The 17,560-nt window shown below is 44.8% G+C and overlaps 1 protein-coding gene and 1 pseudogene across 1 annotated transcript in view; one reads left to right on the forward strand and one right to left on the reverse strand.

Annotated features, from left to right (window-relative positions):
• Pcolce2 (procollagen C-endopeptidase enhancer 2) overlaps positions 1–17,560 on the forward strand; it is a 57,451-nt gene that overhangs the window by 34,410 nt on the left and 5,481 nt on the right. Inside the window, 3 exon segments of the mRNA NM_001127640.1 lie at positions 5,926–6,050; positions 9,405–9,541; positions 13,596–13,750. Of these exon segments, the coding sequence (NP_001121112.1) occupies positions 5,926–6,050; positions 9,405–9,541; positions 13,596–13,750 (417 nt within the window).
• Positions 3,099–3,877, reverse strand: Itpa-ps1 (inosine triphosphatase, pseudogene 1; annotated as a pseudogene).

The following is a 17,560-nucleotide window of genomic DNA, read 5'->3' on the forward strand; positions in this document are numbered from 1 at the left end:
GTCCTGGGTTCAATTTCCAGTACTGAGGGAGAGGGAAGGGTTTCAGGATTTAAAAGGGACGCATGTAGAATAAATAAAAACAAGAAACAGAAAATATGAAGAGAGAACAAGGTGGTTTTTAGAACTAGAAAATACAGAACTTGACATCTTATGATTTACTCCACAAATAGACTGCAGGTTTCAGAAAATAGTTCCTTACAAGTCTGAAACACCAGCACAGAAAAGACTGAAGACAACGGAGACCAAAAGCTAGTGAGACAGTGTCAACCTGTCTAAGCCATACTGTGAGTTTTATCTCTAAAACGATGATGGTGGCACAGAAGCAACTTTGTAAGGAAAAGCGACTCAGCTGTACCTAGATTTAAATAGTGTATGAATTGATACAGCCAAGAAGGTGGTAAATACTAAACAGGAAACATTAAAAAAGAATATAAAAAAAACTTAGTCCATTATAACTGGAAGGCAGGCAGGTGAAGGACAAGAACTAAGGGCTGGGCTTAGCCTCCTCTTGGGGAAGCAGAGGGAGCAGAGGGCACTGTCATGGCATCCTTCCAGTGCTGAGATGAGCATGCCCACATCCTTGACAGCCAGCCTGCCAACACGAAAGCAAAAGCAGATCACTCACAAGTGCTGTGGAAATCCTGAGACATTTTCATATCCATTTTACAAGGATTGCTAGAGGTAGCGTCTGATGCCCAGACAATGGTAGTGGGACTGAGCTGAAGGCAGTGAAGGATCGCCCACTCCCCTCTCGGAGGGGAGCATGGAAGGCCGCTATGTCTGTCTCTTGATTTCTTTTCAGGGGTGCTCATGACTAAAACATTATGGAAGACAGAATGTCTTACACTTGACAACAAAGGATGGTGAATGCAAACTCAGGGCCCCGCCACCAACACACTGCACATGAAAATGTCTAGAACAAGCTCTGTTGTAGGTTAGGATGAATTAAGTCCATTGAATGTCCATTACAATCAGAAGATCTATGACGAACAGACGAAATATTGAAATAGAATACCAAAATTACCCACTTAAAGAAAGGTGGGAGGAAGAACCCCATATAATAAAAGAGGAGGATAAATTAGAAAAAATAGCAATAGGCACACTAAACCCAAGGCCTAAATCCATAAGTACACTAGACATGAGGCACTAAACACCCAAACTGGAGAAAGTTACTGTCGAGATAGAGCAAAAGCAAGTCCTGGACACTAACAAGAACTACCCCAAATACAAAAACCAAACAGACTGAGAGTAAAAGGCTGGAAAATACATATATCATGTGAACTTCATTAAAATTAAAACATGCCTATTAAATTACACCAGCACAGATACAAACAGGCAACCCACACCACTAGAGGAAATATTCACAAAGTGTCTGTTTATACCCAGAATACATAAAACTCACATCCAACAATAGAAGAATTTCAATAAATACAAACTGTGTGAGGCACTAGTTGAATCATTTGGCAGAGGCTGCTGTGAATGCCAGCATCGTTAATCATCAGAGAAATGCAAATTAAGACAGAAATGCAAATTAAGCCGGTGAGGGGCTGAGAGATGGCTCAGCAGTTAAGAGCACTGGCTGGTCTTCCAGAGGAGCTGTTAGTCTTGTCTCAAGGTGAGCTCCTTGAGATCTGCTGCCTTCCTCTGGCCTCTGTGAGCACAGCACACACACGGTGCACAGATTATACATTCATTCAAACACTGAAGGTGCACATAAACATATTTTATGCACGTAGAATAAAAATAAAACCTCAAAAAAATTTTAAAGATCACAGTGAGAAGCCACTACTTCCCGATTATGTTGGCTAAAAATCTATAACGTGGTGAGGTACCGAGAATGGGAAGGAGCCGATGACCCCAGTTCTCCTGGAGAAGTCTAAACTGACAACAGACTCTGGTGTTTGGAGAAGTCGTGGGGGTGTTGAAGTTAAACACTTATATCTAATCTGGCCCAGCAATGCACTCTTTGGATATTATAAGAAAACGAAAAAACGCATCTGTTGTAGAAAGTATTTACTCTCAACCTGGGGTTTCTACCCTTCCTTTGGTCATTCAGTTCCCAGATAAAAGACACACAGCTTTTATTGTCATAATAAGCCTTAATCAACACCAGAGCTGGACACGTATCTACCCTCTATACCATTATATCTGTTCCCCTGCCAATAGCCCCACAATATGGTTTGCCATGTTCCGTCTGGGCTGCTCTTAACTCCAGTTGGTCAGCCCTCGTGGCCATGATTTTATGGCTCTTGCCCCCATGGCATCTCCTCCTCTCTCCGCCACCTTCTCCCTTGCTCCTGGCTCTCCTCAGACCCTAAGCCCAGGAACGGAAAGGTCTGCCTATCTCAGTTCTGCCCAGCCAGTGGTCCTAGGCTGTATAAGAAAGCAGGCTAAGCAAACCACAGGAAAAAAGCCAGTAAGCAGTATTCCTCCAAAACCTCTTCTTCTGCCTTAAGTTCCCGCCCTGACTTCCCTTCATGATAGACTGTGGTCAGAACAGGCAAGCAAAATAAAGTCCTGAAGTGTCCCCTCCCCAGTTGTTTTGGTCATGATGTTTTGGGGGTTATTTTGTTTGTTTTTCAAGACAGAGACACCATTTATTCTGGAAACAAATACCTTACAGAATTTATATTAGCTACATTCTAAAAGGAAACATTGTGTTTCTTTGCCAGACCCTTAACCAGATAAGAAGTGAACACCCAAAGTTTTCTCAGGATCTTAGAGCCAGCGGCTGCAAGAACAACCCTTTTTTGTTGTTGCTTTGGGGTGTGTGTGTGTGTGTGTGTGTGTGTGTGTGTGTGTGTGTGTTTATGCGACAGGTTCTCACTGTGTAGCACTGGCTGTCCAGGCTGTCCAGGAATTCACTATGTAAACAAGCTGACCTCGAACTCAGAAAGATCTCTCTGCCTCTGCCTCTGCTTCTGCCTCTGCTTCTGCCTCTGCCTCTGCCTCTGCCTCTGCCTCTGCCCTGCCCCTGCCCCTGCCCCTGCCCCTGCCCCTGCCTCTGCCCCTGCCCCTGCCCCTGCCCCTGCCCCTGCCTCTGCCTCCACCTCTGCCTCCCAAATTCTGGGATTAAAAGTGTGCACTACCATGCCTGGCCAAAGGCAGCTCTTGAATCCCGAAGGGAAGGAGTTTAGTATCAACTGGCCCAGAGTTCCCCAATGCAGAGCCAACCGCTCCTCCAAGAACCCGCTGCTGAAGCTGCCAGGATCCTCTGGTGGAAACCCAGAGGAGTGCCTGCGTCCTGGGCGTTCTGCACTACCCCCACCCACAACCCCGCCCACAGCCCAGCAGCCACACTAAAGATCTCTTGTAGCTTAATCAGGGCCGGGAACCGATAGGAAATGGTGTTCTGCTCAGCCTTCAGCAACTCTGCATACGCGTGCTCGTATCCATCAGGCTGAAGGCAGGGTTCCTAGCCAAAGTCCCTCAGCCTCGCAGCCTCGGGGCATCACAATCTGTCGGAGGTCCGGCCTCTGAACCCGAGCACTGGCTGGCTCAGGTCCCCAGTGCTGAGAGCGAATGTGCAGAGTGCATCGGCTGATTTGTCTTCAAAGCTGGTCCGGGCCTGGTGGAGACCTTCAGGCTTCAGCTTGTGCAGGAATTATTTTGTGTGGGGGCCAGGGACTCCCCCATGTGCATTGAAGCCCAGACAGGTATCCTCCACCAGTGCAGAGAGAGAGCTGCACCTGGAGAGCTGCCTCCGGACACTTTTGTATGGAAATTTTATCTGGCTCTCCCTGGTTCCCAGGCAGGTTCGTTTTCCATGCCACCGAAGCGCATGGAAACTTACCTCCTAGAATCTGAATGACCTCCTCCAGCTTCTTTACGGTTCTGTCACAAACACTGTCTTCTTCCCCACCAAAGACATTGCCATTGCAAGCACTGGTCACGGGCCAGAATACCTAGAAACTCTTTGCCCGGTCATGATATTTTATTATAGCAATAACTATCTAACTAGGACACAACCCAAAAGAAGCATCAGCAGAAGAATAGGCACACAAATTGTTGTGTTTGCAGACAGTGGAACCCTACCCAGCAGTCTAAAACACAACCATCAAAGACACCAGCAGAAGACAGAGGGGCCCCTTACACAGCCCAAGTTATACAGAGCTCTCCGATAGAACTACGGGGGAAAGTTTTCAGAAGAGTGATATGACAGGTGTTTTGTGAGCGATGGATTCCATATCATCTCAGGAGTGTGGCTCCCATGGGTACATTCATTTGTCGATCATGTAAAGTTAAAATTGATGAGTGTACCTTCCCAAACCTGTGACATTAAAATAATAATAGAACCATGAAGCAGGTAGTGGGGATTGAGTAAGCCAGGGAGAAAACAGATAACCATTGACAGGGCCTCACAGTGGGTGATGGGCACACGGAGGCCGTTCTATTCTATTCATTACATGTATGTTCATGTTTTCACCTGTACTTTAGAAATTATTATAGTATGATTTCTTAAAGTTACATAATTTGTTTTAAGACTTCTCCATGTCACCCTCCCCCCCCCAAAAAAAAAGTCTTGTTCCTTTAGTCTCAGCTCAGTTATCTGTGAGTTAATTCTAAGGGAAATTAAATTTCTAACTTTATATCAAAATCGATCTCTAAAACTACTTCCTTGACTTAACAATATATGCACAGTACGTACCGGTACTTGCATCTAATATCTAAATTAAAATTCAATAAATGTTAACAGTGTTGGGTTTTAGGTAGTGGAACTGGGGTGAATTTTACTTATATATTTTTCTGTATTGCTGGAAGTTTATAAACATGAATTTGTGTGATCTGAGTGTGAGTGTGCATGGTCATGTGTATGCACATGTGTGTGGAAGGCAGATGTCACCCTCAGGGATTGCTCCTCAGAAGCTTACCCCTTGTGTTTGAGATAGGCTGTTAGACTGGCATTGGGGTTTGCCAGCTCTGCTAGACTGGCTGGCCAGCGTACCTTACAGATTTATGTGCCAGGGTTGGGGATTTAGCTCAGTGGTAGAGCACTTGCCTAGTAAGCGCAAGGCCCTGGGTTCGGTCCCCAGCTCAAAAAAAAAAAAAAAAAAAAACAACAACAACAACAACAACAAAAAAAGGATTTATGTGCCTCCGTCTCCCCAGAGCTGAGACACGGCACACACGCTACCATGCCTGGCACTTTTTATCTGGAAAAAGTTTTGGGAATTAAACTCACATCCTCATTGGCTACTGCTTTTTATTTGTAGATATGCATTGTTTTTAGGAACTGAGTAATCTCTAAAGTGTATATATATATATATATGTGTGTATGTATGTATGTTACTAGGCTATAGATGGATGGATGGATGGGTGGGTGGATGGACAGACGGACAGATGGACAGACAGACAGATGGATGGATAGGTAGAAATAATACTAGATATTAGTAATAAAAACTGTCTATAAGAGCTAATTTAAATTTTTCCTTGGGGATTTAATACATAACCCCATAAATGAACCAACGCCTTGAGAATTCTTGGAAATGGATTCATTGCACTGGCTACAATTCTGAATGAGTGGGAATTTTTTTGTGCAAAAAGAGGAAAACAATGGTCAGGAGAAAAGCGGTGGCTCTGAGTCTGCTTCTTCCTTGTCTTGTGTGTCATGTCAGGCAACTAAAAAGTAGTCAGTGAACTGGGCTTGGTGAGAGCACGCCTCTAATCACCGCACTTGGAGGCAGGAAGAAGGAAGCCAGACTCAGCTGCACACTGTGCTTGTGCCTAGCCTATGCTACACAGGACCATCTGAAAAACAGATTAGATGGACAGCGCAGATTGTGTGCTCATTTTTTTTTTCAAAGAGAAAACAGAAGAGCCTTGATAGACTATGACGCCCCTAATGTTCTCATTCTTAACCTCCAGGTACTACTTGACCTATGTTAGGATATAAACTTGTATGGTTTTCATATTTAATCATTTCAGGGGACCGGTATTGTGGAGGACGCCTTGAAAAACCTTCCGGTTCCTTTAAAACTCCCAACTGGCCAGACCGAGATTACCCTGTAGGAGTTACTTGTGTGTGGCACATCATAGCTCCGAAGAACCAGGTGAGGCCAGAAAATGTGATGAAAGTGAATATGTGTGAACTGCCCACAATGTGAGCCTCTGCTCTGGTGTGAACTGCCCAAGGTGTGAGCCCCTGCCTCTGGTGTGAACTGCCCAAGGTGTGAGCCTCTGCTCTGGTGTGAACTGCCCAAGGTGTGAGCCTCTGCCTCTGGTGTGACTTACCCAAGGTGTGAGCCCCTGCCTCTTGTGTGAATTACCCATGGTGTGAGCCCCTGCCTCTGGTGTGAACTGCCCAAGGTGTGAGCCCCTGCCTCTGGTGTGAACTGCCCAAGGTGTGAGCCTCTGCTCTGGTGTGAACTGCCCAAGGTGTGAGCCTCTGCCTCTGGTGTGACTTACCCAAGGTGTGAGCCTCTGCCTCTGGTGTGAATTACCCATGGTGTGAGCCTCTGCCTCTTGGTCTCCAGTTAAAGAAACACGAAAGGAAAGCCCAGCTGGACACATGTACTTCGCTTGTGAAGACCTGGACTTAAATCATTTCCCCTGAAATGATTAAATATGAAATATGCTGTTTGACTTGCAAAATCATGGATTTGATTTTCTATTATGTAATTACAACTTTCAAAACAGTTTTGAAAATACAAACTGTAAGCAAATCCCACAGAGGACTGGGTAGGCCTGTGGCAGATGTACAGAGCCTGAGGCTACACGCATCAGCACCTAGCAGTGTGGGGATGGAGGCCCTCAAACACACGCACATCCCAGCATCCCCTCAGTCAGTCCCTCATTGTCTGCTCAGTCGGTCCACCTCGTTTGGGGCACTCCTCACTCCAGCAAAGCCAGCTACAGAGCCTTCAAGGAACCCCTGTGTCTGATGATGGACAGGGCTTGTTTGAAACAAAGCATGTGCCAGTTCCTTACCTGTTACTCTAAAACAATGGTCCTCAGCCTTCCTGATGCTGCAGTCCTTTACCACAGTCCCCCATTGTGATGTAAATGTCTGACATACAACATCCAAAGGGGTAGTGTGGCCCACAGGTTGGGAACCAAAGCTCTAAAACAATCAGCTGAAAACTAGTTTACATAGATTTTTGCCCTTTCTGGGAACAGCGCATATTAGTTGTGGGACCAAATTTGATACAGGAATAGATGAATCTTGTAAAATTATTCTTGTGTCAAACACTACTAACTTTAGTCCAAACCCTCTTTCTGGTGGGCATTACATTACTGCTTTGTAAATTATTTTTTATTTTATTTTATTTTCTGTGTATAATCATTTTGTCTGCATCTATGACTGTGTAGCATGTGTGTGGTTGGTACCTGTGGAAGCCAGAAAAGGATGCCTGATTCCTGGGAACTGGAGTTACAGATGGTTGTGAGCTGCCATGTGGTTGCTGGGAAGTGAACCCGGGTTCTCTGGAAGAGCAGTCACTGCTCTTATCCACTGAGCCATCTCTCCAGCTCCATGGCACTTGCCGCACATCTGTTTTTAACAGCAACTATGTTTCAGGCAAATACACCAGGCAAGTCCCTGAGGTGGGCATACATGCACGTATAAGTGCATACACCCACCCTGTGGCCATATCTCAAAACTCAGTCTTATCTTGAAGACTAATAATACAGCCATTTATTTAATAGCAGAAGGCTACATGTCTGTTGAAGAGATTACAGTTTATAGCAATATTTAAAAGAACATTTTTGAAATACCTCAAACCATTAGGTAATCCTTGAAAGTGTGCTGATCGTCTGTCTGCGACATTGTTAATATAGCTAACTGAATAATGACAATATTATTACGTTCCAAATTTTAGTCGTGCGTCTTCTCTCATGGCTTCTCCCCTTCACCCTCTGGAGTCTGGGCTTTGTTTCTCTGGTTGGTTTTCTTCCACTCCATTGATTTTTTTCACCAGCATTGGAGTATTTAAAACCCACTGTAATCCTGTCCAAAGAAGAAAAACAGCAAGAGAGTGAAAGCCTGAGGAATTTCTGTGCAAGCGTATGGAATGCCCTCCAAAAGCCTCACCTCTGGGTCTTTTCACAGCTTTTCCTTTCTCCTCTTGCTTTTTAATCTCCTCCCCAAAAGCTTCGATGTAACTAATTTTTAGGGCAGGAAAATTCAGCCAATTTCAAACAAAAAATACTTTATTAGTTGCTGGTGTAAAGTCAGTGTTTCCCCATAGTTTAAAGCGATTTTTAGCACAAGTAAAGCAGTTCTCTCCCATCACAGATGCGACTTTTTAAAGGCAGGCAAACATCCACATGTATCAAAATGGCCGCTGTGTCCAACTGCAACACCACAGCTCCTGCCGCCTTTTGGTTAATGTACAAGAGTCTTCTTGGGTTCTTGGGAATGAAAGCCCTTTATTTAATGGAAATTGATTTCCATAATCTTCCCTGAATTATCAGACAGGGCTCCTGGCTATACCAATTGCCCAGCAAGATTGGGTGGCAGCTGATTGCCACCATTGTTAATGACCCAGGGAGGTGTCCTCGGATTTACACACTGGAAATTTCCTCAGAGAAACTACTTGTAAAGGAAATGATCAGTTCCTTACTAAGTTATAATGTACAATTCACGTGAATTATTTAGGATAATAGACTATTAGTTCTAGAGCAAAAAACAAATGAGAAAGAAAAGAAAACCTTTAGTAATCACACTTTGAATGTCAGTGTTTCTATACAACCTCTTCAAAAACTAGTCACACACCACACCCCCATGTGCCTGTGCCTGGAGTGTGCACACGTGCGTTCACACTTCAGCAACTCAAATTGTTCCCACCTCCCCAAAACTCTCATCCCAAAGATTCCTTTACGTGCAGGAAGAATCTTCATCTCTTCTCAAAAGGAGAAATCTACCCATCTCATGAATACACGCACACACACACGCACACACACACACACACAAACACACACACACACACACACACACGCGCGCGCACATCATACCCAAATGAAATACAAGGGAACATCTTAGATAATAATTTTGACTTCTGTTCATTTTTTCCCAGAGGAGAATGGACTAGTATACAGTTCCATTATCACCAGAACACACCCCCAGCTGTTCAGATAGAATCCTCACTCTGTTTTTTCTTTTTCCCTCCAGCTTTTCCGAGATACAGTTGGCAAATAAAAAATACAGTATACAGCAATGCTTAGATCATGCATATACTGTGAACTATTACAATTAAACTAATTAGCATATTCACTTAGAGCAGTTACACCTTTGCATCTGTGCACACTGACACAAGTAAATCTAAGCTCTTAGCAATTTTCAAATGTATGTCACTATGATTGCTAGTTTCTGTGTGATACAGTAGCTCTCCAACACCAATTACAGGGGTGTTTGCACTGGGGGCCATTCAGGTTATTGACACTTCAATGCTATGCTTTTCCCAAAGCTCATAGAGTTAAAGTTTGAGAAGTTTGATGTTGAGCGAGATAACTACTGCAGATATGACTACGTGGCTGTGTTTAATGGTGGAGAAGTCAACGATGCTAAAAGAATTGGAAAGTACTGTGGGGACAGCCCACCTGTGTAAGTAGTGCCTCTTTGTATCTCTTTGTATCGCTAATGTTTCTGATTCTAAACCTATGTCTTAGTTAAGGTTTGTATTGCCATGACCAAAAGGTAAGTTAGGGAGGCCAGAGTTTATTCAACTTACACAGATCCAGATCATAGTCCCTCACTGGAGACAGTCAGGACAGGAACTCAAGCAGGGAGGGAAACTGGAGGCAGGAAGCTGATGCAGAGGCCATGGAGGGATGTTTCTTACTGCTTGCTTCATCTGGCTTGCTCAGCTTGCTTTCTTATAGATCCCAGGACCACTAGCCCAAGGATAGCACCACCCACAATGGGCTGGGCCCTCCCCTACTGATCACTAATTGAGAAAATGCCTTACAGCTGGATCTCATGGAGGCAGTTCCTCAAGGAAGGCTCTTTTCTCTCCAATGATTCTAGCTTGTGTCAAATTCACACAAAACCAGCCAGTACAACCTTCGCCCTGCTAAACTCCCTAATTACCTTTATTTTCTGGAAAGTGTTACACTGTTTGCTGAGGAAGCTTTAGAGTCCATGAGAGTGGAGACCTGTCCACTAGCAGCAGCAAAACACAGTCACCCAAACACTGAGTCCGGCAGCCACATAGACAAACAGAGGCAAGGCTGGTGCCCCAGGGGCACATGTCTGCTGTGTCACAGACCTGCTAAAGGGACCTCAAGCATTGGGAAGAATAGCATCTTCTAAGAAAAAGGAACAAGCCAGGGGCTGAAAATTCCAGACAAGGAAACATGGAAGCTCGGCACAAAGCCAGATGTTTTCTCTGACGGTCTTGCACTTGAGACATTGCCCGACCAGCAAATCGAGAAAATATATTCTCTTCATCCAAAATGGACAAAGGAAGAAGAAAAAGCATAGAAACCATAGAAATCATTCAAGATATTTGACCAGTAGGGTTTTTTGGTTTGTTTATTTGGTTGGTTGGTTTTTTGTTTTTGTTTTTGTTTTTTTTCTTCGAAAGAGGGAAATAAGTCTGACCCAGACCAGCTTTATCAGGGTTCTGGACAGTGTCTCAAGGGGGAGGACTGGGAGCAAAAAAGAAAACCATAAGGAAAGGAAAGAGTTAAGCCCTGAGGTCAGGAGGGCGGCAGGGGCCGATGACCCAGGCCAGAGAGTTTATAGTATTACAGTTCCTTATGAGCCCTCAAATGGGGAAGCAGGGAAAGTCAGTAAAGAGCCCCAGACAGGAGAATCAGGGAGCTCACACATCTCAAGTTCCCCTTTAGCAAGGTGCATTCTGGGACAGCAAACAAAGCATTTCACATCTTGTCTGGAACATTTGACTGTATGCATACATACTACCAAGTGCCGGTTCCCAAAATATCCCCACCTCATGCCCGGCCCTTACCCCAATTGCTTGGCATGACCCTCTCTAGGTGAGGGGGAAAACGCCTACATCCCATCATCAGGGCCAAGGGGCAGTTGCCAATCCAGGTGAGCTCCCAACTCAAGTCAATATGGTTTTTTCCAGAGTTCAGATTAGCACAAGGAGAGGCATTTTAACACCACAGAGATCCTCCTAGGGAAAACAAGAAGTGTTCAACAGCTTATTTTATTGCTTTAATTTAAATTACATTTAATTAAATTACATTTATTTATCTATCTATTTGGTTTTCTGTTCTGCATGTGTGTGGGCACACATGCCATATAGCATATCTGTGGATGTGATAGGACATCTTGCAAGGGTGGATAGGTCCTTTCCTCCTACCATGTGGGATCTGGGGTTCCAACTCTGGTCATCAGTCTTAGTACTAAGTTCCTTTACCTGCCACGCCATCTTGCAGACCATTATTTCAAAACATAAATCTTTAAAACCTGTGTGCTAGGCTTTAATGTGGAAAAGTATAAAACCTGACTAGGAGATAGTTTAAAACACTTAACTACCTGGAACTGCTCGTGACCAGAAAGACTCCTCGTTGGACAGTAGTGAAACTGGGTTTTCATCAGATCTGTCAACTGTATCCTAAACTGTAGATGGGCAGGCAAGGCTGTGGGTGGTGGAGACAGTACTGAGTCCTAGAGGAAAGCACAGAGAAGGGGGTCTTGCCTGCCACGCCTACTGTTTCAGGGAGCTGAGAATTAAGACAGATTTTAACAGGAAGATAGGGAGGTGGAGCCTCAAAGTAAGTCCAGGAGTTTATCCTCTATGTTTGCAGATAGTGCACTCCACTGAGACCTTTGGACCAGTGGGGAAGGGAAGACCCCATCGAAAGTGGGGCAGAGTCCACTTGTTCATCTAGCAAAACGAACTTGTATGTTCACACAAGGATCAATGACAGAATGAAAACATAAAGGGAAAACTGAAAACAGAATTTTTGTATAGTTTAGAGTCGAGGGAAGACATACCAGAGATATGTATTCGCAACCTTTATTTGACGAAGTCCTAGATCCCACAATACACTAAAGACACTCAGGAAGACAACTCAATAAAAAAGGGGGGTTGAAATGCAGCCCCCAAACCCAGTCACTATTGCTGATGCCAAGAAGCACTTGCTGACAGGAGCCTGATATGGCTGTTCCCTGAGAGGCTCTGCCAGAGCCTTACTGATAAGGATGAGGATGCTTGCAGCTAACCATTGTACTGAGCACAGGGACCCCAATGGAGGAGTTAGAGAAAGGACTGAAGGAGCAGAGGGGGTTTGCTACCCCATAGGAAGAACGACAATACCAACCAACCAGACTACCCCAGTGCCCTGGGATTCTGTTGTTTCCACAAAGCACCACAATAAAAATCTACTTTTATTACTAAATTACTCTTCCTTGGGAAAACAATAAAATCAAATTTCTGACATAATGTTGCCCAGTTAGTTCATTGAGAAGTCAGGGCGTAGACACCATGTCTGCCTACAGGAAGTACTTGTTGCAGTGTTCTCATTTAAACAAGGTTAGCATGTTTTGTTGGTAATTGTAGGTAAGAGTTGTGTATAGGGAAGTTTTAAATTCTTATTTCATACTCTTCATAAGCAAGTGGAAACGTGTCTGTCAAAGGCTTGAATCTCTGAAGAATCATTGACATGATCCTCGTTGCTTTGGGGAGGGAAAGATGGATATAGGTCTCGAGCCCCCCCCCCCCCCCCCCGTTTCCGTTGGAACCTCACTTGGGTCCACAGCTCTCCCAGCTGGCCTGGTCTTACAAGGCTCTGCCTGCTCCCTGCAGGCGGCTCAGAAGCTCAGAAGTGAGCTGCTCATCGTGGGCCATTGAGAAGCCCAAGTGCTCTGACTAGAGGGATACACCAGAAAAGGAGTCTCTTCGCATCACTAATCTAACCAAATAACTTGTTTAATCTCTTTCTACTTATGAATCGGTTGTTGAATAAAATTAGCCAAACAGCATTCTCTCCATTGTTTAAGAAATAGCAGCAGAAATGGACACCTCCTATAATCCCCTAAAATTCAGAGGGCCTTTGAGCCTTAGCCTCACCTCTAACCCTGTAGTTCCAACCAGCCTTCAGGCTCCTAAGGTTGGAGCTCTTAATGGTGTTATGACTACCGATCAGTAGTCACCTGCTCTCTCTTCATTAGCATTTCCCCGGCGGGGATTATAACTGGAATCCTGCCACTGCAGGCAGACATTAGACTTCCCACTAAAAAGCGAAACATGGTCAGCTCGAGCCCCCTGTGTCATCAGATCCGTCCCTCAGATTCTCCATTGCCAGCAGCTGGTGTCAATCACAGACTTAGTTCAGAGTCACAGGTCAGGCAAAGCTTCAGAGGCTCATGGGAAATAGCTACAACATCAGCATTCACACTGGTCCCCATGTCTTCCACTGTCTGGGGGCCCCAGGTTCAAATCCTGATTCCCACATGCTGACCGCAGGATCTCAGGAAAATCACTGAATTCTAGGTTCATAAAAAGAGGATGATGATAGGGTCCTTGTGAAGGTGGGGTGCTAGGACCTTCATTTTTTCCAAGTGTCTTGAATTTTTGTTTTTCAAGAGTTGTTAATCAATTCTCAAAATCGAATCGAAAACTAAAAGATCGGACATTTTTTAGAGAGGTGCCACTTAATCTTTGAATGTGTTTCTCTCCTAGACCGATCGTGTCTGAGAAAAATGAACTCCTCATCCAGTTTTTATCAGACTTAAGTTTAACAGCGGATGGATTTATTGGTCACTACAAATTCAGGCCAAAAAAATTTCCCACAACCACAGCCACACCCGTCACCACCACATTCCCCGTAACTACAGGTAAGTTCTTGTGTTTGGAAGTTGGCACAAATACTTTTGAATTCTAGAAAGAAGACAAAATATGAAGATACCCCAAACAGAAAAGTAAGTAGGTGAGAACCTGTGTGAGATGATAGTGAGATTCCATGGATAAAAGGAAGGTAAGGATGCTCACCAGACAGTGCTCTGGATTAGCCATGGGAGAAAGCAATGGCCGCCTAAGAATTACAAGGAAAGTGATTGTAATATAAACACTATCTTTACAAACCAATGCTCCTTTACTGGTACATGACAAAAGTCTTCCCTTCTTTTTTTTTAGTTTAATGTAATAATTGGCACATATTTGGGGTGTACAGTGTTTGATCCGTGCATACAATGTGCAGTAGTCAAACCAGAGTAATTAGTGTTTGTCTCTGTATTAGGAAGTTCTGAGTTCACCTCTTCTAGTTCTTAGAATATATAATACAGGGCTGGGGAGGGTCTGCAGGAAAAGCTGCTTCTATGCAAGGGTGGCAACCGGAGCTTGATCCCTGGGATCCTCATACAGGTGGGAGAGCTGATTCCACAGAGTTGTCCTCTGACCTCCGCACAAACACCTCTCCACAATAAAAAAAAATATAAAATAAACGAGCTGTTTTAACTATATGTAATACAGTAAGCATGTGGTCATGGCACAATGCTGTTGAACTCTAGAGCTTTCCTGCTGTTTAACTGTGATTTCAAGACCTGTCTCCTTTCCATCTCCTTATAGTTTTCCTTTTATTACTTAGAATAGTATTTTAGGGTAATGTTCTAGGGCCTTGATACCTGCCAATCTTTAACAACTGCCAGGATTAAGATTTTGGTTTTTTGTATCTCAGAAAAATGTCATAGTGTGTGTGTGTGTGTGTGTGTGTGTGTGTGTGTGTGTGTGTGTGTGTGTGTGCATGTATATTTAAATGGAATAAATCAAGAAAAAAACTTCACTAGTTACAGAAGCTGGAGATGGTCGTGGGTCCTGATCTAAGAGTCGGTGATGGCACTGGGGTTTGACATTAGTCTCTATGTCCTACCTGCCCCACCCTCTGGCAGTTCAGGTCTCAGAAATCCCAAGTCAGGGCATACCTTTGGTTGCCTGCTGTTTTCTCCCCCTCCAGCAGGAGACATGCCTGGAAGTTCTGGGCCTCACAGCACGCCCCCTGGTGGCCTGGCTATGCACTGTCTTGTGATACTGTCAGGTGTCCCCAGCCCAGCACAGTGGACTAGACGTTCTTATAGTGAACTATCTGGACAGATCCTTGGTGCTAGTGGCTTTCTGGTTTTATCTCCAACTTGTACTTTCTGCAGAACTGTAAATGTGGATTGCCACTAACTCCCAAACATTTCCTGCCACTTAAACAGAACCAATTCATACTCAGCTATCTTCCGTCACACTCTTGTGCTTCAAGCATGTTTTCTCCTGTTTGTCCAAGCTCATCCCTGACATCAATAGACAGTCTCATAGTCATCTCTGCCTCCCTTTATCTTACCTCACCACTTGCATCTCCCAAGCCAGCATAGGCCACGTCATTGTTCCATTAAGTTCGTCATCTGTAGGCGTGTGATCCAATATGGCAGCCCTGGTGAGTGCTTGGAATATAGCTAGTCATGCGGAAACTAATGTGACTGGTGGTTGCTGTGTCTGAAAGGCCAAACTTCTGTACACAGCACATAAAAGCCTTCAACTGGTATCCCCTTTAGCTTCTATAGTTTGGTCTTCAAGCTTCCCCGTATGCCCTGAATGGTTTTTGACGTTTTAGAACAAAGCTTACGGGATGAAGCTGTCAAGGGTTTTAAGTAAAAATGAGATTTGTTGGTTGCAAAGATCAACCCGGTCCCTGTGAAATGAATGATTATAAGGACCAAGACAATGACCGTGCTCTTTGGTTATTTGGCTGAACTATGCTGTGACATAAACACGTAGTCCAGAGATGAGAAGAGGACAGTGACAGGCCCTGGTGGTTAACCGGACAGTATCTCCCAGGTCCCTGGCTTGCACAACTTGATTCCCAGAACCCACAGGGTGGCTCACAACCACCCAGACCTCCAGTTCCAGGGAATTCAGTGCCCTCTTCTGACCTCCAAGGGTCCCAGATAGGCATGGGGCATACCTACATGTGGACAACAATATTCATACACATAAAAATAATTTTTTTAAAAAGGGGGATTTATCTACCTTGGGAGAGGCTGAAGGTACAAGGAGGAAAGATGCTGGAACAAAACTCTGAGGAAATCTAATGTTGGTGGAGGGTGAGGAAGAGAGAGGAGAGACATCCACAGCAGAAATCCTAGAAGGAAATGCCTTCAGAAGAGGTGGTCAGTGAGCCTCCTGTCGATGAGACTGAAATGTCTGCATTTATACATTTTATAAGTGGTGCAATGTAGTCAGAAGCCAGGGTGTGATGGGAATGTGTGCAGTAAAGTGAAGAAACAGAAAAGTTCTAGAAATGCACGGCACACATTCCTGAAAGGAAAGAGAAGGGCATTGGGAGGTGAACACATTACATAGGTGTGGTGCAGTGACAAAGACCAATGCAGGGGACAGAAGGAACAGAGGGAAGGTCTGTCACAAAGGCTATAAACTGCACACTCCATACCCAAAAGGCTTGGACCGGAGAGGTAGCCTCCTCCCTAAGAGAAGCAAAGGGGGAGAGTGTAAAGGTGGAGGATGCCTTGAGGGTCAGTGGGAGTGGCACTATTAGGAGGCGTGACCTTGTTGGAGTAGGTGTGGCCTTGTTGGAGTAGGTGTGGCCTTGTTGGAGTAGGTGTGGCCTTGTTGGAGTAGGTGTGGCCTTGTTGGAGTAGGTGTGGCCTTGTTAGAGTAGGTGTGGCCTTGTTGGAGTAGGTGTAGCCTTGTTGGAGTAGGTGAGGCCTTGTTGGAGGAAGTGTGTTAATGTGTGGGCGGGCTTTGAGGTCTCCTATGCTCAAGCTCCACCCAGTGTGTCTCAGAGTCCTCTTCTGCTGCCAGTGGATAAAGATGTAAAATTCTCAGTTCCTTCTCCAGCACCATGTCTGCTTGCAAGCCGCCATGTTTCCCACCATGATAATAATGGACTAAACCACTGAAACTGTAAGCCAGCCCCGATTAAATGTTTTCTTTTATAAGCGCTGCCTTGGTCATGGTGACTCTTCTCAGCAATGGACACCCTAAGACACCTGGATATTAGGGTGTCTAAATTTGCCGTGTAAAAGATGGGCAACACGTGGTTCTGCACGAGGACATCTAAGCCTGGGTCTGATTGGCAGATGCAACAGAGCATAGTCCCTAATGCGGATGAAACTGGATCATCCACGAAGATGGTGGACCCTTGAAGATGGTGCAAGATTGCATAGGAGAAAGGCTGAGCTGTGGGCTATTTGTGAGTGCAGAAATTGATAAAGACCACAGATGAGCTAGGTGGAGTGGTATAGCCTCTGACTTAAAGACCAGAGGGCAGAGATACACTGGAAGGCAAGAAGCATCAATGTGGGGTACCCGCCCACTCCCAGATAAATAATCCAAGGCTGAAAAGAAGCTGGTTTTCCACAGTCTGTCTGGAAATGACCTCACTGCCATGACAAAACACTGACGAGAAACAACTTGAAGTAGAAAGGTTTATTTCATCTTATATTTCTGGTAGCAGTCCATCCTTTAAGGGAAGTCAGGGTAAGAGCTCAAGGTAGAAAGTTGGGGGCAGCAACTGAGGCACTGGCTCATTGGCTTGCTTTCCATGACTCATTCAGGTTGTTTTTTTATACAACCCAGGACCACCCACCTAGCACCACCACAGTGGCCTAGACCCTCCTTCATCATTTAATAATCGAGAAAAATGC

This window comes from Rattus norvegicus, chromosome 8 (genome assembly GCF_021556685.1).
Source record: "Rattus norvegicus strain SHRSP/BbbUtx chromosome 8, alternate assembly SHRSP_T2T, whole genome shotgun sequence".
Lineage (NCBI taxonomy): Eukaryota > Metazoa > Chordata > Mammalia > Rodentia > Muridae > Rattus > Rattus norvegicus.